This window comes from Phoenix dactylifera, chromosome 3 (genome assembly GCF_009389715.1).
Source record: "Phoenix dactylifera cultivar Barhee BC4 chromosome 3, palm_55x_up_171113_PBpolish2nd_filt_p, whole genome shotgun sequence".
Lineage (NCBI taxonomy): Eukaryota > Viridiplantae > Streptophyta > Magnoliopsida > Arecales > Arecaceae > Phoenix > Phoenix dactylifera.
The window spans coordinates 18,718,660-18,742,423 of NC_052394.1; the positions used below are offsets into that span (position 1 = coordinate 18,718,660).

The 23,764-nt window shown below is 35.3% G+C and overlaps 1 protein-coding gene across 1 annotated transcript; it reads left to right on the forward strand.

Moving 5' to 3' along the window:
• The first annotated feature begins 9,996 nt into the window (after positions 1-9,996).
• On the forward strand, positions 9,997-14,733 carry LOC120110123 (probable histidine kinase 2). The gene is made up of 6 exons (XM_039124060.1): positions 9,997-10,005; positions 10,047-10,787; positions 10,889-11,264; positions 11,646-12,226; positions 12,383-13,594; positions 14,394-14,733. Exons 1-6 carry the CDS (start codon positions 9,997-9,999, stop codon positions 14,601-14,603), a joined length of 3,129 nt encoding a protein of 1,042 aa, XP_038979988.1. The 3' UTR covers positions 14,604-14,733.
• The last annotated feature ends 9,031 nt before the right edge of the window (positions 14,734-23,764 follow it).

Below are 23,764 nucleotides of genomic sequence, written 5' to 3' on the forward strand. Positions count from 1 at the left end.
TGTCTTTTGGAGAGTTCCATTACGAATAGATTATAAAAAGATAAAAAAAACAAAAAAAATGTGAAAAAAATAAAAATTATTTATAATATTAAAAAATAGATTTTATTAGAAATATAAATATAATACTGGCATTCAACACATATCAATGAAATTTATTTTATTAAATTAAAATTTTATGTATTCTATTGAAGAGGTAAATAAAATACTAGCATCTAATATGGTCAAGATTTTTTTTAAGAATTCCGTTGCAAAATAGATTATAAAAAAACAAAAAAGTATATAGATATGTCAAATAAAAAATTATTTATAATATTAAAATTTTATATATTTTATTGAAAACATGGATAAAATACTGGCCTTCAACAAATGTTTTGTGTAGAGTTCGGTTGCAAATTGGATGGTGAAGGAAAAAAGAAGTTATGTGGATAAGTCTGAATCAATAAAAATATTTTATTAAATTAAAATTATATATATTCTATTAAAGAGGTAAATATAATACTAGCATTCAACATATATTTTATGTAGAGTTCCGTTGCAAATTAGATTATGAAGGGACAAAATAAAGATTGTCTAAATAAGTCTGAATCAATAAAATTTATTTTATAAAATTCAAATGTTATATATTTTATTAAATAGGTAAATAATGTACTAGCATTTGATATGCTCAATGTTTTTTTTTAGAGTTCCGTAGCAAAATAAATTATGAGAGGACATAAAAAAGTTATCTAAATAAGTCTGAATAAATAAAATTAATTTTATAGAATTAAAATTTTATATATTTCATTGAAGAGATAAATATAAACGATAAACATATGTATTTAATATATACTAAATTCTATAATTGTTTGAAAGGGATGGGTTAATGCATGGTACATCTATTTTAGTAAAAAAAAACTGTCGTAATCATTATCGGTAATAACACTAGCATTTAATACGAGCATTGTCTTTCGTAGGGTTCCATTGCAAAATAGATTATAAAAAGACAAAAAAATATCCAAATAAATATAAAAAATAAAACTTATTTATATTATTAAAATTTTATATATTTTGTTGAAAACATAAATAAATTACTGGCATTCAACAAACGTTTTATGTAGAGTTCGGTTGCAAATTAGATTGTGAAGGAAAAAATGTTATGTGGATAAGTCTGAATGAATAAAATTTATTTTATTAAATTAAAATTTTATATATTCTATTGAAGAGGTAAATATAATGCTAGCATTCAACACATATTTTATGTAGAGTTCCGTTGCAAATTAGATTGTGAAGGGACAAACAAAAGGTTGTCTAAATAAGTCTGAATCAATAAAATTTATTTTATAGAATTCAAATTTTATATATTCTATTGAATAGGTAAATATTGTGCTAGCATTTGATATGTTCAATATTTTTTTTTAGAGTTCCGTTGCAAAATAAATTATGAGAGGACATAAAAAAGTTATCTAAATAAGTCTGAATAAATAAAATTAATTTTATAGAATTAAAATTTTATATATTTCATTGAAGAGATAAATATAAAGGATAAACATATGTATTTAATATATACTAAATTCTATAATTGTTTGAAAGGGATGGGTTAATGTATGATACATCTATTTTAGTAAAAAAAAATTGTCGTAATCATTATCTGTAATAATACTAGCATTTAATACGAGCATTGTCTTTCGTAGGGTTCCATTGCAAAATAGATTATAAAAAGATAAAAAAATATCCAGATAAATATAAAAAATAAAAATTATTTATAATATTAAAATTTTATTGAAAATATAAATAAAATACTAGCATTCAACAAATGTTTTATGTAGAGTTCGATTGTAAATTAGATTGTGAAGAAAAAAAATTATGTGGATAAGTCTGAATCAATAAAATTTATTTTATTAAATTAAAATTTTATATATTATATTGAAGAGCTAAATATAATACTAGCATTCAACATATATTTTATATAGAGTTCCGTTGCAAATTAGATTGTGAAGGGACAAAAAAAGGGTGATCTAAATAAGTCTGAATCAATAAAATTTATTTTATAGAATTCAAATTTTATATATTCTATTGAAGAGGTAAATATAGTACTAACATTTAATATGTTCAATGTTTTTTTTAGAGTTCCATTGCAAAATAAATTATGAAAGGACATAAAAAAGTTATCTAAATAAGTTTGAATAAATAAAATTAATTTTACAGAATTAAAATTTTATATATTTCATTGAAGAGATAAATATAAAGGATAAATATATGTATTTAATATATACTAAATTCTATAATTGTTTGAAAGAGATGGTTGTCTTTTGTTTCATTGTTTAAGTTAATTTTATTAAAATAGTTATCCATATATCCAAGAAAGGACGAGCTTATTCTCCGCTTTTGGCATTTAATTTAAGTAGAAGGAGATAAAGGAGAGATAATAGAGTATATTTACGCAAGATCTATTTGAATATTTTTACAGAATTAAACTAAAAATTTTGTAGAAATTGAATCCATTAGATCATCCATTTTGTATTTGCTAATAGCCTATCCAAATCCAGCTCAGATTCGAGGCTTTGGACTACAAAACAAATAAGATCTATGGAGATTTTTTTTCTTCCCATAGAATTTAGATTAGGTGGTATTTAGTTGATACAGGGCCATATTTAAATGGACAGTCCAATTGACAAATCCTAAAGGATTTTTAGCCCAATCCTGTAGAAATATCTAAACACGCCCTTAGTTAGGTAGTGCCTTTGGAGTGACACGAGGATATCGAGGTGGTAATGTCGAAGAAACTTACCTTTTAAAATTTCAAATTCAAAGGTGGCCAAACAAGTTTTTAAATTTCAAATTTCAAATCTAGATTTTGAATTTGGAGTGTGATTAGGCCAGTCTTGAACCGAGTTCCGATCGGCTTGAATTATGTATGACCTCAATTGATCTATAGGTTGATTTTTCATTAGCCCGAACTTGAATATGTGGGTGTTTATTCTTGTCATGCCATTATTTCTCCTTTTTAGAGCCATAGGATGCCTAGTTTCACGAGTTTGATTTGGAACTTCTGGTTAGAAAATATCAATCAAATTCTATATCTCATATTAAATATATCTGACCTTGTATTATGGACAACTTCAATTATCTGTAATTAATAATAATATTTAATTTATCTTATTTTCTTATCTTCTATTATTAAGTGTCAGGTCTTACATACTTATAAGGTTATACCCTATAGGTAATATGGCTATCATACAGAAGACCCAAGCGTCGAATTTAGGGCATGATATTTTTATTAATGAAAACTCATTTAGGCAGCGCCTTGTGTTTATGTGGAATGTAATAGGGTCATTGGGGTGACATGGTGACGCTAGAGTGAAAGGATTACATAATTGGAGCTTAGCGATAGGTTTTCATATTTCAAAATTTTAGATTTCAATTTTAGATTTGGAATATAGGTGAGTTGTTAGATTTGGATCTAGTTGGTCCTGCAATAGGATCGATAGAATTAAATTATATACGAATCCAATTGGTCTATAGGTTGGTTTTTTTGTTGGACCAAACTTTAGTGTGTTGGTGGTAAAATTCAATTAGGGTAATGCCAAACATGTTTTCAAATTTTAAGTTTTAAATTTGGAGCATGGTTGGGTTGTTACATTGCGATCTGTCCGATCTTAGAATAAGCTAGGATAGACTTGCACTATGGATGAATTCAAATGATCTATAGGTTGGCCTTTTCTAAACCAAATTTAATATATTGGTGTCCATAGTCGGTGAATCAGACAAGTCTTCCAATTTCAAATTTCAAAATTTTAAATTCAGATTTCAAATTTCAAAATGTATTTGGGTCATTAATTGGCATCTAGTCGATCTTATGATCAGCTCAGATATACTAAATTATGGATAAGTGCAACTGATTTATAGATTCATCTTTTGTTAGACCAAAAATTTAGTATTTAGGCTAGGTAACATCTTTTCCCTTTTAATTTCTTCCTTCTTTGTTTTCTTTTTGCTTTTTGCTTTTTGCTTTTTTGTTTTTTTAATTTTCTTTTTGCATGTTGCTCTTTTCTTCTTATGGACGAAACCAATTGATCTATAGGCCGATCTTTTGCTATATGGTGTATAGTTTCGGAGAATCAAAGTTTAGTGGACTAAGTCTTCCAATTTTAAATTTTGAAATGTAGTTGGGTCATTAATTGGGATCTAGCCGGTCTTATGATCAACTGAGATATACTAAATCATGGATGAGTCCAATTGATCTATGGATTCATCTTTTGTTGGACTGAATATTTAGTATTTAGGCTAGATATCATCTTTGCCCCTTTCAATTCTTCCTTCTTTTTTTTTCTTTTTTTCTCTAATTCTCCTTTTCCATGTTGCCCTTGTCCTTTTTTTTTTCTTTTTCTAATTCTCCTTTTGCATGTTCCTCTCATCTTGGATGAATCCAATTGATATATAGGTTGCTCGGTGGACAAATCTTTCAATTTCAAATTTCAAAATTTTAAATTCAGATTTCAAATTTCGAAATATGGTTAGGTCATCAATTAGGATGTAACCGGTCTTTTATGATAATCTGAGATATGCTAAATTATGGACAAGTTTGATTAATCTATAAGTTCATCTTTTGTTGGACCGAACTTTTAGTATTCATGCAAGGTATGTTCTTTTTCTTTTCATTTCTTTCTTCTTCATTTTCTTTTTCTTTTCCTTTTCTTTTCGTTTTTTTTTAAAATCCCCCTTTGGTATGTTTCTCTTGCTCGATCTCATTTATCAATAAGTATTAGGTGGCTTGCTGTTGTTTCGCTTAAAAGATTAACTTTTCCTAAAAACAAAAGAAAAACATAGGATACTTTATCATAACTCCATGGGGAGATGCAGACTCACTGATCTCTCATTCATGGATCTCAAAGTTCTTGATCCACAGTGCATTTATTTAAATCACATAGAAGATTTATGAGTTATGTTGGATGCAGCAAAAACCAGTTTCGTAACACATAGAAGATTTATGAGTGATGCCTTCTTAGAATGCAAATGTCTTCAAGCTTCATATCTTGGAAAGCTTCTCGTAACACAAATGCAGTAGGAGGATAGAAGTGAAGAGTCTCCTCAATCACCATAGTTTAGCTGCATCATGATGATAGGTTTCGGTCGCATAACGATAAACATAATCAAAAAAATGGATCTTTTTCATACCTGAGGTCTAAGGATATGGTGAAGTATGGATCTTTTATTAAAAGAGCATTAGTTGGGGTTAGGGGGTAAGTCAAGTGCGTTGAAGGGATTTTATGAACAACTCTTCCATGAAAAAGAGGTTTGAGTGAGAATAATTCCTTTTGAACAAAAGTTCAAATAAAGAATTCAATGTCTTATTTTCAAAATGAAATGAGAAAAGTGAATGCCGCGAACTTCTATTTGTAAAACTTGAGGAAAATGTCGGTGAATTTTATTTTATTCAAGTTGACAGACTGTGCAACTATGATACTTCCCCTTTCATTAGTATGTGAAACATTTTTTTCTTGGTATGGGTCATGTCATCTTCTATTATTTTCCTTCTTGTTTATGGATAGATGGGAGTCACTTAAATGCCCATCCATTCTTGATAGTTTTCTCAATGGAGGAAAATTGAACGAAAGGGGACAGGATAAATTTTTCTTTATGAAAATAGAAAGATAATAAGAAAAAAAAATCCAAAGGAGGCCAAAGTAGCAATTAATTATTATTATTCTAAAGAATATTTAGTTTTAGATTCTTCTTTAAGCAAATCGAATGTTTTTCTTTAAGCAAATTTTGTAGAAGGAATAAAATGACCTCCGTAGGTTTTCTTTTCTTGTTGTAAACCAAATAGTTCCACAGGTTGGGACTTAGGCTGGGACCTAGGTGGGCACTTAAAAAGATTGCAGGCTGGGAAGTCTAATAGGTTTGATTCCTGCAAGTTATTCTTACGAAAATACCCAAACAATCGTAAATTAGAGCAGGGATCTACCACTCTTTATTGCCAAGCAAACAAGAACCTCTCAATGCCTAGGGTACTCCCACAACAATCTATTTGCCTAGGTAAATTTTCAATCTTTTGTCACCATATTGGAAATGCAAAGCAGAATCCGCCATATTATTCCTTAAAATAAAATAATGATGCATAAGCTAAATGCAGGAACACAAAAGGTAGGCTAACCTTGGCTTGAATACATAAGTTTTATGAGCACGAAGTATGCAAAAATAAAGATAAGAATGAGGACCAAAAACACTAAGCTTAGTTGAACTTACGATGATGAGGCCTGCCTGCTTAGAGAGACTTACCTTAGGTCATTTTAGGAGAAAGGGCTTGAGATTTTACAGGAGAACAAGATGAGAGAGCAAGGGCTAGGGTTTTTAAAGGTTGAGATCTGGATCTTGACAGGTGCATTGAATGTGCCAAATAGATTGATAAAAAGGGTGGCTTTCCAAAGTTCTCTTTTCTTTTTTTGTATACGATTCCAAAATTTTTTAGATTTTAATAAATAAAAAGAGAGTTCTTCTATTAAAAAAGATGGTCTTCCATTTTGTTGATTTTATTTTCATGAGTATTTCTATAAATATAAATAAAAGATGTCCCAAGTCCTATAAGATGATTTCTCCGGTGATAAAAATTATTCGGATTTGGGTTTTAATCATGTTTTTGTTATTGGCAGAGAGAATTTGCGCTCTCTTTGCTTTCTTTCAATTATGCTCTCTCTTATATGGGCCTCACTCTATTACCAAAAATTCTATACTTTTCAGGCGGTTACACTCCTTGGGAGCCCAGGTTTTCTCATTATATATAGTGATCAATATCAAGATATATCACGAATATATTGGCTGAGATGAAAGTTGGAAGGTGGAGAAATTTTAAAAAGAAACAAGATAATTGTAGATCCTAGCATTAGATGGAAACCAAAAATTGATATTTCAATCATTGGACATTTATTTTTTTTATATATTTTTGTCAAAGTTAATTTAAGATAGTAAAAAGAATATGATTGAAAAATTTTGATCGACTTTTATTAAAAATATATTAGTGAATGTTCTAAGATATACTTGTTTATACTGACCTAGATAATAAAAAATGATAATTTTAGATATATTAGATTGATAAGCACGAGGACCAATATTCTAGATATATCATATTTATAAGTGCATGATATCAATATAAGATATAATCCCCTCTCTTCAATTCTAAGATAAAAAACTTCGATATGAGAATTCTAAAATAGATATTTGAAAAATTTGAATATTTTTTATTTTCTTATATTAGCCATCCACAAGTTAAGGAACTCGGTAATGAGAAGCTAAATATAAGTCGTTAGATGCAAAGTTCTCTCTCTAGCCAACTAGTCAACACTTCTACTTTTTTGTAATTGTCGTAAATGCGCACAAGCTAGCATTATGATGGATATCATATGAAAGAGTTGAAACCTGCAGCATTATTATACTGCATTTAGTGCACAAGCATGCATGATTTTTATTGCACCCCCATTGATAGATAATTATCGCACATTTATGAAGGTATATATTATAGAACTAACATAGAATCCAAACATGTGAATTTTGTTTAAGCTATAATAAAAAGAAATACTGCATCCTTTCCATGAAAAATTAATATTCTCAATATGGCATATGATGGGAACGTAGAATTGATTAGCGATTAGTTCATGTGCGAAAATATAGGCATGGAGGGGTCATTGCATCTTAATGAGGTGCTTATTTACCGCAAAACACGGCATGTTGCCCAATTGCGAGGTTGAAGACATGCATATTTGATGCAAGAGTAGAAGGGCAAGCTTATTTATTGAAGCTTTCATCATCATACAACAAACACAAACACACACACAAAAAAATTCAATTCGTGACGCACTTGTCTCTCCTAAGTACTTAGTTTTCATTACAAATCACTAAGTCCTCCTCAGACATTGAATCCTAGAGATTGACCATCAATTGATGTCAAGATCATTTGGGAGGAGTATTGCGCATCCTCCTTGTCTCCTCAAGTTTTTTTTAATAAAAAAATCTAATTCAAACACATAGAAGCATCAGCATGGAATGATGAGTTGTATTTTCCCACCAAATTAATTTTTAATTCTTCCAGGTACACAAAGTGAGGGAAGCAAAATTATGCACATTTCAAAATAATTAAGCTGGATCATGCTATTTTCTAAAGCCAACATCAAAATTTGAGAAACAAGCACCTAGACGCAAGAGCAAAAACAGAAAGCATACAGAATTTAAGACTGGTAAGATATGAAATGATTTGCACAGCAAGATCCAACCTACAAACTTGCCATGTGTCATAAAACATTTCAAATGAAGAACTAATATAGTTATTATAATTTAAATTGACTGAATCGTATCAATGACTCCTTACCTCTGATGTGCAGAGAGAAACCATCGCCCTTGGACTTCGCATCATCCAATCATGCATGAAGGAGAGCATATGCGCCTTCAAAATCTCTTAGGCCCGGAAGACCCGGCGAGACCGTACCGGCGAAGCCGCTCTGTTCGGCTCAGCCAGCGAGTAGCGCGTTCTCGGGCATTTCACTGAACACGCTCCGCGCGTCGCGGAGGCCGCCGCCGTGCCCCGGCCGGCGCCGATCGGAGGTGGGAAGGCGCGAAAGGATAGCTTTCGATAAGCCCAAAACAACGGTGGAGGCCGCGCAGCGCGTCCGTTAGTTTCGGGGGCCGCTCGAAGATTCCAACCGAACCGGTGGAGGCCGCGCGGCGCGTCCGTTAGTTTCGGGGGCCGCTCGAAGATTCCAACCGAATCGGTGGGGGCCCACGGTTTGGGGGGCTCGGGCTCCATGTCGCGTGGCAGCGTCTCAGAGTCAAGCATGAATAGAAATATTTTCGCTGCCGGTCTACACGAGTCAAGGGGAAAATTAAACGGGAGTCCAAGGACCGACTTCTTGCTATGCGCTAGGGTTAAACGATTTCATGCTCATTGCTTAGGGTTTTGCTTCTGTATCCTATTTAATTTACATATTTAAGAAGGTGAATATCGTTTTTGGCCTTATCGCTGTTGTTACCTAAAAAAAGAAAATCTGGGAAGATTCTCACTTTGAGTTGTTTTTGGTGATCAATTTTATATAAAGCATTTATACATTTCCAAAACAAGCAGGAAGGGAAAAAAATAAGAGGTGCATGAAAAAAAAAAAAAGAGCAGAGAGAGAAGATTTCAAGAAGAGGTAATGCATCCATAATCCTTCGCTCGTAAGGAAGAGAGTTAAAACTCTTTATCTTCTTTGCTGCGTATCTAGTTTTCTTTCAGCGTTATCCTCTTACTCTTCTTCTTCTTGATCTTTTTGACATGCAGGCAAGAATGAGTGCGAAAATGAACGCTTTTCTTCATTACTGGATCATATTCCCTCTGGTAATCCTTCTCTTTCGATTTTTCTATATCGTTTTCTTCGTTGTTTTCTTTTGATCGCTTCTCGTTCTTCATCATTCTTTCTCTCTTTATCGTGTTTCTTTTTTGTTTTCTTTTTTTTTCATGTCATTCTCTTTTTCATGAATATCATTTTCTTCATTGTTTTTTAATCCCTTCTTTTTGTTCATCATTCTTTTTTCCCATCTCTCTTCTTTATTATTTTTCCTTTTTTTTTTCATGAGATACTCTTAGGAGAGGGTTCTGTATAGGATTAGTTGGCCATGTGGTTGCATTCCCTATACTGTCTTATTCCATTAATCTATGCTTATAAAAATAACCTTCGTCCTTGTTGGATTGGAAGATGGAATAAGGTGAAAATGGAATTAGATGCTACTGTGATCATTAACACATGCAGGTTCTAGTGGCACTGGGCGTCAGTGCGATCTCGGTGATGGTACTCATGACCCAGCAAATTAAGCCCGCCATGCGGGATGATCCTTATGATCCTGTCAAGTTGTTGCTGGCGCACGTCCATGACCGTGCGGATCTCCTGATGCAGGCGAATGCCACTGTATTTCATGTCACTAGGGTGCTAAGCTCCATTGGAGACTTGTCCGCATTCTCCAACATCGCAGACAAGGTAGATATTAGAGTGCAATATGCCATTAGCAGAGTAGGTTGGTACTGAATTGATGTTTTCGATTTGCAGGTGGCGCCAAATTTGTTCCTGGCATTTGCAACAATGCCATGGATATCACAGATATCTTATGTTGGTATACATGGTGGAATGCTTCTCTCCTATTACAATGATGAGAACCAGGCGCGCACGATGTTTTCGAATATTTTAGATTCTTCCATTTATTCTGCTGCACATAAATGGTACAGCCAATCAGTAGATCGAGATACTGGGATGGTGTATGGAGATGTGATTCCTTGCTCTCCACAACAAATTGGTTCCCAATGGTTTCAAGATGCATTAAATGGTAAGAGCAGGTATGCTTCATGGGGAGTTGGCTGGAACAAAGCTAGGGATCAGATGCTCTTTTTCACTGCTCCAGTGGCCAGATCAGGAGTTATTTCCATCGGAATTGCCATGAAAGATCTCGTTGATAATATTTTTCGTGTCAACCTTTGGGGCGGGCACTTGTATGTAGCTACAGAAGATGGGCATGTCATAGCAGAGACTGGACCACCGCATACTCGCTATGTGCTTGGTAATAATACAGTTTCAATCCATGTAATGGATAAGAGTGATACCTTACCACTTGAAAAGCATGATAATTTTTCATGCCAGCTTGATAACCCTGAAGGTACAGGCAGTGATCCATCTCATACTAACTATTTGAGCATTTGGGGCAAGAGATACAATTTTGGTTGTGCTCATCTTGATGTTTCTGGAATCAGAATGGTAATGCATTGGATATTGGTCCTGGAATTAAAGCTTTTTGATGCTTTCTTCTTATGAAATGATGTCATTTTCAGTTCAGTCCTTTTCATTAATAGTTATGCCTTGCCTTGCTCTAAATTGATCGAATTTTGGTTATTTACTAGGTATATGTAATTGCTTTTCCCTGTAAGGAAGTAATTCCCCTCGTTCATAAGATGAAGATAGTTGTTGTCTCACTGCTGTCACTTATGATTCTCGGTGTGATTGTCGGAAGTTCCATCATGCTGCAACTGTTGAGGAGATTGCGAATACAGGAAGCATTTCTATATGCGAGCCTCATCAAGCAAAAGGAGGCGATTCAACAGGCAGAGCGGAAGAGTATGAATAAGAGCTTGGCATTTGCTAGTGCCAGCCATGACGTGCGTACTTCTCTCGCAGGCATCACTGGCTTAGTAGAACTTTGTCGTCTTGATGCCACCCCAAATTCCAAATTGGATAGGCACTTGGAGCAGATGAGTACTTGTGCATCACAACTTCTAGGTATATAGTTTCCTTATCTGGTTCTTCATGATACGACACGCGTATTTAATACAGAACCACTTTCAACATCATACAAATGTACATACATATAAATCTAAATGCATGTATAGAAATTATTTTTGTTTCCCCTAAAAAAAAAAGAAAACATTTATGTTTGCTCGTAGTCCATTGTTAGTTTCTTTCATGCTTGATCTTGGAAAACTTTGTTAGCTTCCTCTTCAAATCAAAATTTTCTATCGATACCCAACTGATTCAAGCTTAAAGGGTTGTGCTGATGGAGTTCATGTTGTTAGTAATTTATCATGTTACTCTAGTAACATTCAGAAAGAAAACATTCTACAGACAAATTACTGATTTCTTTTGATGAAACCTTTTTGACAGGGATAGTAAATTCAGTTCTCGATACAAGTAAAGTAGAAGCAGGAAAGATGCAACTAGAAGAGGTTGAATTTGATATGGCTCAAGTGCTTGAGGAGTCAGCAGATATATTCCATGTTGTCGCTCTTAAGAAAGGCCTAGAGGTGATTTGGGATCCTTGTGATTGCTCAATTCTTAGATGTTCAAATGTCAAAGGAGATTGTCGACGGCTTAAACAGATTCTCGATAACCTACTTGGCAATGCAGTGAAGTTCACATCCGAGGGACACGTGGTTGTGCGTGCTTGGGCTAAGAAGCCTAGCTTAGAAAATTTTAAACTTTCTTCGAACCATGAGTTCCGCTTTCCTAGCATATTAAGCCATCTGACAAGGTGCCTTTGGAAGAATGAAACTAATATGGAAATTCTTAATCCTGTTCAGCATGGCCCAGATTCTGTTGAATTTATTTTTGAGGTAGAGGACACTGGTAAGGGAATACCCAAGGAAAAGAGAGCTTCTGTCTTTGAGAACTATGTGCAAGTCAAAGAAACAACTACTGGAGGACATGAGGGCACTGGTTTGGGACTTGGAATAGTTCAATCATTTGTAAGTAAAAATAACATCTGTTGCTTCTTTGTAACGTATATTCAAGTTTTTTTCCTGTGTTTTTTGCCTACAAATTTGTTGCAAATTTTCTATGCTTTACCTTGATTATATCTCTGTTCGTTGAATTGATATCCTACTTTCGTTTACTATTATTAGGTGCGACTGATGGGTGGTGAGATTTGCATTAAGGAGAAAGATCCTGGTGAAAGAGGAACATGTTTTAGGTTTAACATTTTTCTCAAGTCAAGTGATGCATCTTTGGATGGTGAAGAGAATACCAATTCTCAGTTGCATCCAAGAAATACATCTGTTGCTCGTACTCAACTTGCTGGGAAAAATGTGATTGCCCAATCAAAAATTCGTGCCATGACATTCAAAAGAGGTCTTCAAATGGAAGGAATTCACTCTCTACTTTTGATTCAAGGTGAAACAAAAGAAATTATGCAAAGATGGATGGAAAGCCTTGGAGTAAAGGTATGGGCAATCGACCACCACAAGCTTCTTTATCCTTCACTCGAAAAGATCAAGAATAGCCTTTGTGCCTCTGCAAAGCCCGATTCAGTGTCACGTAGCAATTCCTTGTCCAGAACCACATCTCTCAATTATAACAAAGAAAATGAGGGGTGTTCTAGCTCTGTAGATGTGGCTGATCAAACTTTGCCTCTTACCACTAAGGAACGTCTGAAGAAGCTAAGTTTTAGTGGTTTGCCAACTTACATTTTGATTGTCATTGATTTGAGCAGTGGAAATATGTCAGAAATATGCTCGATTTTGAAGAATTTTACTAGCAGCATTCATAATATCCAGTGCAAGATTGTTTGGTTGGCCAGTTTCAATACTCCGGCCGCTGATTTAAGTAGTTCTAATCAGGAGAAATGTGATCTTGTTTTGCAAAAACCATTACATGGTTCTCGTTTATATGCACTCCTGAAACTTTTACAAGAGTTCGGAGGAACAAATGTAGATGATCCACAAGGAATACAGATTATGAATACAATGCAAGCACGACAACAATCTATCGAGCTTGGTTCTTCTATGGATGATAAAACTTTATTGTCCAATTCTTTTGCTTCGCAATCAAGCCAACATACCAACAAAACATCTGGATCGAGATACAGTATGGATGATGACACACCCTTAAGTGGCATGAACATCTTACTTGCGGAGGATATGCCCATTTTATCTAAGGTTGCTAAACACACACTTTCAAGACTTGGTGCAACTGTTGAACATGCTGAAAATGGGCGGGATGCTGTGGACTTGGTTACAAAGGCTTTGCGAGGAACATCTGATAAGCACAATGGAACTGCCCAACCACAAGGAGATTTAAAGCCTTTACCTTATGATATTATTCTAATGGATTGTGAGGTAAAATTTAGCAATTATGTATTTATACTAGTAATAATCATTGTCGTCCAAAAGGAAGGTAACTACTTGGATTTGAAATTCTATAAAGAACTCCAAGTTAAAATAAGGATCTAAGTGGCTGACTTTGAATGACAAAACTTTTTGACTGTATTGGTCAACTGGGCTCGAGTCCAATGTTGATACCCCTTTCCGAAGGGCTTGATCCTAGGCTAGGTCTAGGATTTAAACCTTGGTGGTAACACATTACCACTCCATTGCTCAAATAAATAAAATTGTTTTAGTATATTGAGTAGCAGCATATGAAATCATCGTTAGAGTAACCGAATATCAATACATAAGTGCTCATATGGATCTATTTATTGATTTTCAGATAGAAAGTACATTAAATTCCACCTGTTATGGTAAGTCTTTCTGAAAATAAAATAACAAAGTTTGTGATGATTTTTGTCCCTTCAGTTTTTTTTCTTAATGTTTATAGTTCTTATCTGCTAGAATGCACACACATGCATATATAACATATTATAATGTTTTGCACTAAATACCATGTTAAGCATCGACTTGTATTTCTGTTTTATGTTATCTTCTTTTTGTTATTATGTCTATTGATGTATTTATTTGTCACTATGCTTGCAAGCCATTTAAAAATGCTATTACTACTTACCTTGCACATAAGCATCTCATCGTGCATTGTACTCTCTTATTTCATATAAAATGGATGATGGTTATGTTGCAGTACCTTCACAATAATTGTCTTATTTAACTAAATCAGTTTTCTGATATCTTATTCTTTTTCTCTCAGATGCCTATTATGAATGGTTATGAAGCAACAAGGAAAATAAGGGAAGAGGAAAAATATTATGGTTTCCACATCCCAATAATTGCTTTGACTGCTCATGCGACACCTGAGGAAGAAAGGAAATCAATTTCCGCTGGAATGGATTTCCATTTGACAAAGCCACTAAAAAGTAATAAGCTATTGGAAACTATCAATAATGCTTATCAAAACTAAAACAAATGAATCGACTATATTGCTATACAATTTGAACTGTCATTTCTTTTCTATTATGTCTTTGTTTGTACTATAGATCAGACAAATATTGTAAGTTTTTCTATTATTACATTCTCCTTGTTTGCTTAAATTGGTTGTTCTATGACTACTGTGTTTACTTAATTATAACACTTCATGGGCATGGCATTGTATCTGGTTTTGTGTGCGTGTGATGTGCAAAGGGAGCATTCATCTACAAATACAAACTTCGGTGACTTTCAATAGAAGAACAATAAGCATGAAGTGGCTCTAAATATCAGTATCACTTCATTCTATCTACTGTGCTAGACTCTTATTGAGATGGCTGTCCAGTTTGTGATTCTGCATCTGATGGAGGGCCTGCTAGTTCTCTGAGGCTTCCAGACAAACTTTCTTCTGCATCCAACAAACTAACTCACCGAATTAGTTTAAAACAAAAAGGACTCAGAAGCTTGAAACTAATGGCAATTTTCATATCCTCAAATTAACTAAAACATTCTGCTATCACCTTGACTTCAGGACGAAAGATAGGAAGCAAAAGAAGAGCAAGATACGAATGACTCTTAATGAGTAATGGCTAGATTTGGGGACAGGATAGAAAGAGGTTTGAGAGCTTAACCTTGGCTTCAATTATCCATACAATAAGGCCTTTGGCATTTGGAGGCAATAAGGAGAGCCAGTAGTGTATATATATGTATGTATGTATATATGTATGTATGGATATATATGTATGTATATATATGTATGTATGTATGTATGTACATATGTATATACATATGGAAGCATATGGAGAGACTGTTCGTGTGAAGATCCGTGTGGACGCGTATTTAGTCTCACATTGGTTATTTGCTTGGTAGATCTTGGAAACTTATACAGGATCAAAGAACCCAAATAACACCTTTCGGTTAGCCACTTTGGGTGAGGTCTTGAGTTGTCACAAATGGTATTAAAAGGGATCTGACCCATTATCTATGTGGGCTAGAGGACACTGCAGCATAGATCTATTGAGGCTGACCACGAACCGATCGTGGTGTTTGTGATTAGATTTGAACCCTTAGCCTGACGAGGACGTCAGAGCTTGAATGGAAGGAGTATGTGAAGATCCATGCGGGCTTGCATTTATTTCCACATCGGTTATTTGCTAGGTAGATCTTGGGTACTTATATAGGATCAAGGAACCCAAATAATATCTTTAGGTGAGGTTCCGAGTTGTTACAGTTCAATATTAAGACATTAAAGATCCAAAGCGATGAAGAAAATTGGGTTCATTCCTACTTCATGTCTGATTTAAACGGTCGGGGTGTGTGTGTGTGTGTGTAGACTAAGGATACTCTAATTTATGTAAATCCTTATCAACTTCCACATGATGTCGGGCTGATGGAAGACAACTCAAAATTCGTGCAACCATGAGCTCTTCGTCTCTTTTGGCGGGCGAACATGTATCCTAATATTGGACCACGTACGACATGCTCAGGGGCCCAACTAATAGACCAACCGATCAGACGTGCGGTGGATGCCGTGTTCTTGGGTTAATGGGGCGGCAGATGGATGAGGTCCAAGAGAACGCACGGACGCCATGGCTCCTTGTCGGCTGAATCCAGTTGCTTGCAGCCCATGTGCTTGAATCAGAGGGTGGGCTGCGGTGGATGCCGTATTCTTGGGTTAATAGGACGGTAGATGGATAAGGCCCAAGGGAACACACGGCCGCCATGGCTCCTTGTCGGCTAAATCCAGTTGCTCGCAGCCCATGTGCTTGAACCATTTGGCATAACGCAAGGGGCACACAGAACTCTAATTTTCCACATCATTAATTGAAGAGATACCCAATATTAGCTGCGTGTAGACTCTCCACAAAAATATTATAGAATTCGTTAACTCCAAAAAATGTTGGAGTTATAGATGTTATAATATTATTTTCACACCATTTTGTATTTGAATTTACATTCATTCGTTAACTCCAAAAAATGTACGGGAAAAAAGAATTTACGTTCATTAGCTGAGCTATTCATGATTGTTCAAAGTGCGTCATAGAATTCTAAATGTTGGCTTGATGGCCAAATACTAATAAATACTACATGAAACAGACATATATGGAGAGGGAGAATTCAGTCAACGAAATTAGAGCTAAAATAGTTTACCATGGCTGCCATGATTGGGCTGAAGCTGTACTATTTCAATTTCCAAGCCAATTAGATATCAAGCAAACTTGAATGCCACCTAACAGGGCTTAATTAAGACAAGATGTCATGTGTACCTACTCCTTAAAATCTTCCAAGGGGACCAGATGATCCCCACCCTCCTACCTCTTGAAACAATAGCCTAAGGTATATATAGACAGAGGACACGCTGTGTGAATCTTAATGATTTGTCAAACGTTAATAAATTTGCCTGATGGTATATCATAATTCAACATCCATCCTATCTGTTTAAATATAACGATCATGTAATGAATAGGCTTGGAGTAATTATATCAGTGGGCGATTGTTGAAGGCTTCCTGAGGTGGAGAAGGGAGAGCAAAGGGACACTTCATCATACAAGAACTTGGTGTATAATTCTCCAAGTGGGCATCAGCCATCAGTCCATTTCAGGCTTTTTGACGAGGGAGACACTGCCTTGCACGCAATTAACTTTGTCATGTATAACTTGGTTGCCCCCGGTATTTTGTTTCCTTTACTTTCTTTGTTTTTTTTTGTGAAAATTAGACGAGTATAGCAGCCTTGCGTTGTAAGAAGAAAGGTTTTAGTCTACATCAATAGGTTTCAATTCTTGTGAAAGCAGTACGTACTAATTTGTTTACTAAGATGATTTTGGTGTGAAATAGGGTTATCCGAGGAAAAGATTAACTAAATCTTTGCTCAAAAGAGAAGGTTATCTAATCTTGAAATAGGTACATGCCGGACTTACAACTAAACCTCTGTCATTCACCTAATTAAGTTAGCATCCATCCAACTCTGTCACTTGCTTTCAGAGGTTGTCTAGGTTAGAGATTTATTAATAGTTCATGCTGCCATAATTTATTTAAATAGTGATTTTTGCATTATGTAATTGTTGATTGATGGCATGTTAGGGCTTTTCCAGATCACATGATACATGGATGAGAAAAAAAAATATAACACAAATCTAATTGGTGTTTGGGTTTTGGTCAATGTCAAGGAAAGTAAACCACCTTTGGCTGTTTACTTGTATCCAAGATTTTTTTTTTTTTGAAAAAGAAAGTTGAGAAATATGGTGGGGGTGGCAGAATCATAGTTCAAACTCTAGATCTTCCTCAGGTGAATAGACATACAAATCAGTTGAGACAAAGCTGATTGGCCTTATCACCAAGAATATGTCTCACGTCCAAGTACTTGGGTCGGTTCATATGTTGCAGAAATATTCTTCTAGGAATTGATCAATGAAATTGGTCTACAGCAATAAATGACAGTTGCTTTTATCTGAGCGCTGAAAGAGACTGAAAGAAGACTTGCCCCAGTTTTTATCAGTGGTGGCTGTCCCTAAAAGAATCCAAGTGCCCTTTTTAAGTCCATATGTTTTTATTAATAGTGTGATGAACCAACCATAGCTAGAGAAAGGAATCTGACTGTTATATAAAGATGGGCTAGAGATGGCAGTCTTCTAAGACAAACACGCTCTTGATTGTCTCCATTACCATTTCATTGAGAACTAGCTGCATTACTTCTTGCTAGAGATGAGTTTTCCATCTGAGAAAAACTTTAATATATGTTATCTCAGTACTACGTTACTTCGTAGTTACAACCTGACAACAACATGAACCAACCTAAAAATTAACCAGGATAGATCCTAGTATTGCCTTGACATTATATAAGAGACTAATTGGTTGGAGATATTAACTTTTTTTTTTTTAACACATGACTCTCCATGGAATTTTTTTTGAAAGTAGTACGTATGAAATCTCCCCACACAAACAATATACCATATCTGCCCTAACCAAGTAACCTAAGTTTGATCCTTTCATCACCCGATCTCTGCCCAAATTTCTTCTATTTTAGTTCTTAGAAAAGTAAAAAAAATGCACATTAAAGACTTGCTTTGGGCATTTGTTAGTACGCATGTAAGTGTAACAACCGAGGACCTCATCCAAAATAGCTATTCGGAAGATATTATTTGAGTTTTTTGATCCTGTATAAGTATCCAAGATCTATCTAGTGAATAACCGATGTGGGACTAAACACACGTCCGCACGGGTTCTCACATACTTTATCCGTTCAAGCCCTGACGTCCTCGTCAGGTTAAGGGTTCAAAATCTATTCAAATCTAATCACAAACACCATGATCGGCCCATGGTCAGCCCCAATAGATCCGTGCTGCAGTGTCCCCTAATCCACATAGGTTATGGGCTAGGTTCGCTCTGATACCATTTGTAACAACTCAGGACCTTATCCAAAATGGCTAGCTGGAAGGTATTATTTGGATTTCTTAATCCTGTATAAGTATCTAAGATCTACCCAGCGAATAACTGACATGAGACTAAACACACGTCCGCACGGATCCTTACAATAAGTTTGATCAAACCTTGGCTTGGCAATTCAACACTCAACTATCTCCTACATATTTCATCACTCTTGCAAGTTACACCGATCCTCTCATGCCAACATGAGGACATGGAGGCACCAGTGGTCTCATACACTGATCCTCTCATACCTCATGTTAATTGTTAAGTAAATAGTTGGCCGAGCAAGCTCACATACTTGGCTACATTTTCTGTGATTGTTTGGTCGCACCCAAGAGCAAGCGACCATCAAAAGTCTACGAAGCAAAGAGTCCAGGCAGTGACACCAGTGGCTTGATGATGCCATCATTTTTTTCAGATAAAGATGATGCCACCAAATTGACCTCCGAGCACTCTAAGATCAGTAGAAAGTTGAGATGGAAGAGCGATATTATTTCGAAAGCTTGAGATCAACTCCATCTAGGTTATCTGCTTTAAGGCTGAGAGCTACCTCCCCATTCCAGAGAGCTACGTCCCTGGGCCTGATTTAAAATGACAACAGCTATAACCATCTTGGGGGCCCCCAATCTTTTTGTCTTTTTTTTTGATGGAAGGATGAAGTGAATCAAAACACAGAGTGAGAGCAAAAGGCCATGGGGAATGTACAATGAGATGACAAGAGTGGTGAGAGATGGGGAGATGAAGAGTAGGGTGCCCCCGGTCATAGCTGAAAATAAAAGAAATTATGCCCATTACTTCAGTTTTTCATTGTTCCTACACTTAAAATAGCTTGTTTAGAATTCATATTTTGTAGATATTAATCAAATTATACCATAATTGTTCCTATATCTTGAATTAGATTATGAACTAGTGAATCTTCTTGAACAAGTTTAGTATTATCAAATAAATTTTATCTTTTATTTTTCTATTGCTTCATCTTTTCTTAGAGGATAGAACTTTAAACTGCAGAAAAGCCGAGTCCTTTTTTTTCAATTAAGGAAGTCAAGGATGTATATTCTCTCTTTGTTCCTTTATTTTTCTTTATTAGAAAATATTTCTTCTTTTTTTTCCATCTTTCTTTATCTCAATAAATTGGATAAAGTTTTTTGTTCTTTTGCTTGATGATAAAAAAAGATCGGTAAAGTTTAAACCCCAAGATAATTGCAAATTGAGCGGTGCTAGAAATTTCACACCAGAACAAAGCCGTATAGCTAACTTTCCCGCTCCAATTTTCACTATCAACTTTCTTTCCTCCCTTTATTTGTTGAAAAAGATTAGGCAAGATCGATCCCAATTCATCAAGGTTATGCAGCAATTATAAAAAAATGAACATTTTAATTAAAATTAGATACGCAGTTTGCTTAAAAATTAAATTACATCATATCCGGATAGATTAGAATCTGTCCTAATAATTACGCCTCTCTACTTAGCAACCAGTGCATCCTCGAAAAATTAAATTTGAATTATTGTAATATAAATGCATCTCTCTCCATTTCCCTTACAATGAAAGCTATACCACATCCAGTACAGATTATCAACAGGAGAAGAAATTGGAAAGCTACAGCTTGTCCTTCTAACTTGTCTGTGTGAGATTTTTTTTTTGTTGTTACCTTTCATTTAAGAGAGAGCAGCGCAGTGAGTGAGAGAGATAGAGAGAGATTTCATTTTTCTTTTTTCTTTTTTTTTGGTAAATCGGCGTTTCACTACATATGACCGTGAGAAGGCTCAGAGCAATCATAAGACAAAACGCGATCAAATGCCTACGGCACACAATCGGACATACCCCATGATACAAACCCGGAGTGGTGGGTTGCATAGAAGGCGACCCAGTTTGCAGTACTGTTCGCCTTCCGAAATACATGCGAGATCCGAAATAACTCGAGCTCCTCCACTATGCGCCAAATATCCCGAAGTAGAGGGTGTAGGTCCGGCTCGGCCTGCCGGCACCAGATTCAATCGACCACTATGGCCGAGTCGCCCTATAGGAGTATACGCCGAGCGCCTAGGTGCACTCTAGCACAAACGAGATCTTCCCACGCCGCGTGCAGCTATGCCACAGGAATGGATCCTCCAAATGTATGCCGACCTCCGGTCATAATCAGTTTGAAGTCCTGGTCTCTAATCACAAAATCCACGCCACCTTTACTGCCGCCATCTGATATATTGCCGTCGAAAATCACCTTAAAAAAATTGGGGGTGAGGCTGCCAGGGTACTATCGATATCATCGCATACCTAGTTAATTGCTATACGAGCCAAAAAAGAACCCCAAATATCTCTGTCATTTCTAGATGACGTATCAGCTGAAGTGCTCACTAGCTCGGCTACGAGAGAGATTTCTTTGTTATCCTATATTGCAGCCTTCGTGGAACCTTACTCCTCTGTCACGGGCCCCACCTTACGTCCAGCCTGACTGCTACGACAAAAACTGGCCCGTTACGCTGTCCAGACGAGACCAGCTCCGGTATACCCAACGGACATCCGAACCCAGCTTCGCCGTGACTCCGCCCTCGTTTGGATGAGAACAAACGAGAAAAGCATGAGCTCTCCGGCGGCTAATTTAGCCACCAGAGCTGTCGACTTAAATAGGATGAGAAGTTTCTTGGTAGCTTCCCATGGTAGTGAATGAACGCAAATCATTTTTGCACCCGTCGCATTAGTTTAATTAAAGTCTTTGGACTTTTCCTTGGTGGGAGAGACCGATGGTGCCGCGAAGGGCCTGCATGAAAAAGACCATCGAGGAAAACCATGGTACGTGGTCCTATTTTTTTCCTTTTGTGGCAGAGAATGGTCTCCTTTTCCTTTTATTCTTCATAACATGGTCCTATCCTCTCAGATATCACTTTTTTTGTTTGATACTCCATCCCTAGCTTGGAATGTCATGATTCAATCATTGTCACCAGCATCAACTTGGACCTAAGCATGGGCATGAGTTGGCTTGGAGTTCCGAGTTTACCAGAACCATCACGAAACTAATACCTATTATTTATGCACACCGGATCAAAATTGATTAGATCTAAACATTTATGTGCTTGCAACTTCATGCATCTAGACTAGTTTTAACATACGATGCAATTTCTATTATATTTTTCACAAGCTTCGACGTGGACCTAAGAATGGGCATGAGTTGGCCGAAGTTCTGAGTTTAACTGAACTATCACGAAACTAATAACTATTATTTATGCACACAAGATCAAAATTGATAAGATCTAAACATTTGTGTGATTGCAACTCCATGTATCTAGACTAGCTTTAATATTCGATGAAATTTTTATTATATTTTTTACAAGCTTCAACTTGGACTTAGAGATGGGCATGAGTTGGCCGGAGTTTGAACTATCACGAAACTAATAACTATTATTTTTGTACACGGGAACAAAATTGATTAGATCTAAACATTTGCGTGCTTGTAACTCCATGTATCTAGCGTAGCTTTAATGTTCGATGCAATTTCTATTATATTTTTGATGGGATCCTTAATAATCATGCTGTGTTAGCATTTTTTTAACTTAATTATATGTTATTTTTTTTATTGGTCATATGCTTAAATCAAGGAATAAAAGAATATTTGTAGAAAATATATATTTTTATAGATCAAAGTAGGTTGAGATGGATGAACAAGTACAAAGTTCGCTATGATAGCCTATTGGTGTTATCTAAGTAGGTACAAGACAAACTAGAGATATGTAAAAATTGACCGGATTTAAATATAAAATAGTGAGTTGGTGGTCCACTCTTTAGAGCTATATTTTATTCACTTATTAATATAATTTAAAAAATAAAAATAACCTAATCAAACCACAGGAGTGGAATGGATTATGAAGGGGTCAAATAAAATAACATACAAATCTCACATCAAAGTTTTTTTTTTATTTATGAAATCCCACGCTAAAGTTAAGAGCGCCCCCCCCCCCAAATTTGATTTTTAAAGTTTTTTCTTTCTTTCTGGCTTCAGCAAAAAAAAAGTTTTTTCTTTCCTTGTAAAAGTAGCCGTCTAAATATTTTTTAATCTTTTTTTAATAAAAGCAAGTTCTAGATAATTTACCACATATATATATATATATATTTAGAGAACCTATTTTTTAAAAAATTATAAACATACTTTTTTTTTTAAAGTAACATCAAACATACTCCTAATATGACATTTCTCCATTGTATTTCTTATTGAGAGCTTACATATGACATAACATAGATTACCAGAATCAGCGCATTTACAATATTATAGTTTTATAAAATGTTTTTTTTCTCAAGAAAAGTTTCTAAACAAACCGCAAATCATTAAAAAATGGAGTTGGTAATTTCAACCCACATTAAACTACAAAATCCCCTATGTGTCACATTTAAAACTGAATTTACGTCCTTACAAAGAAGATTCTCGATTAAATGCAGTAACACGACTATTTTAAGTAAGATTTTCAAGTTACACTTGCACAAAATGGTATGAAAATTAGGATATCATAAATAAAAAAAATCTTCCCAACTTTGAAGGGAGAGCTTCCTAAAGTCAGCGAGGCAGGCAGGCAGGCAGGCCGGAGTAAGAGAGAGATTGCATGGTCCCACGGCTCGTACTTTCAAAGAAGTGAAGAATTATGCGGGCGGCCGGTTGTTCTCGTACGGAATGGTATCATCGTTATTCTCCCAAACGTCGGGGGCAATGCAGAACTTTTGACCTGATCCGTATTTGTTTTATATAC

What these genes read in the sequence shown, in the direction of transcription:
- LOC120110123 (XM_039124060.1), top strand. An exon ending in TTGTGCATCACAACTTCTAG is followed by an intron (nt 11,265 to 11,645) that starts GTATATAGTTTC and finishes CCTTTTTGACAG; the next exon opens with GGATAGTAAATTCAGTTCTC. An exon ending in TTATTCTAATGGATTGTGAG is followed by an intron (nt 13,595 to 14,393) that starts GTAAAATTTAGC and finishes TTTTTCTCTCAG; the next exon opens with ATGCCTATTATGAATGGTTA.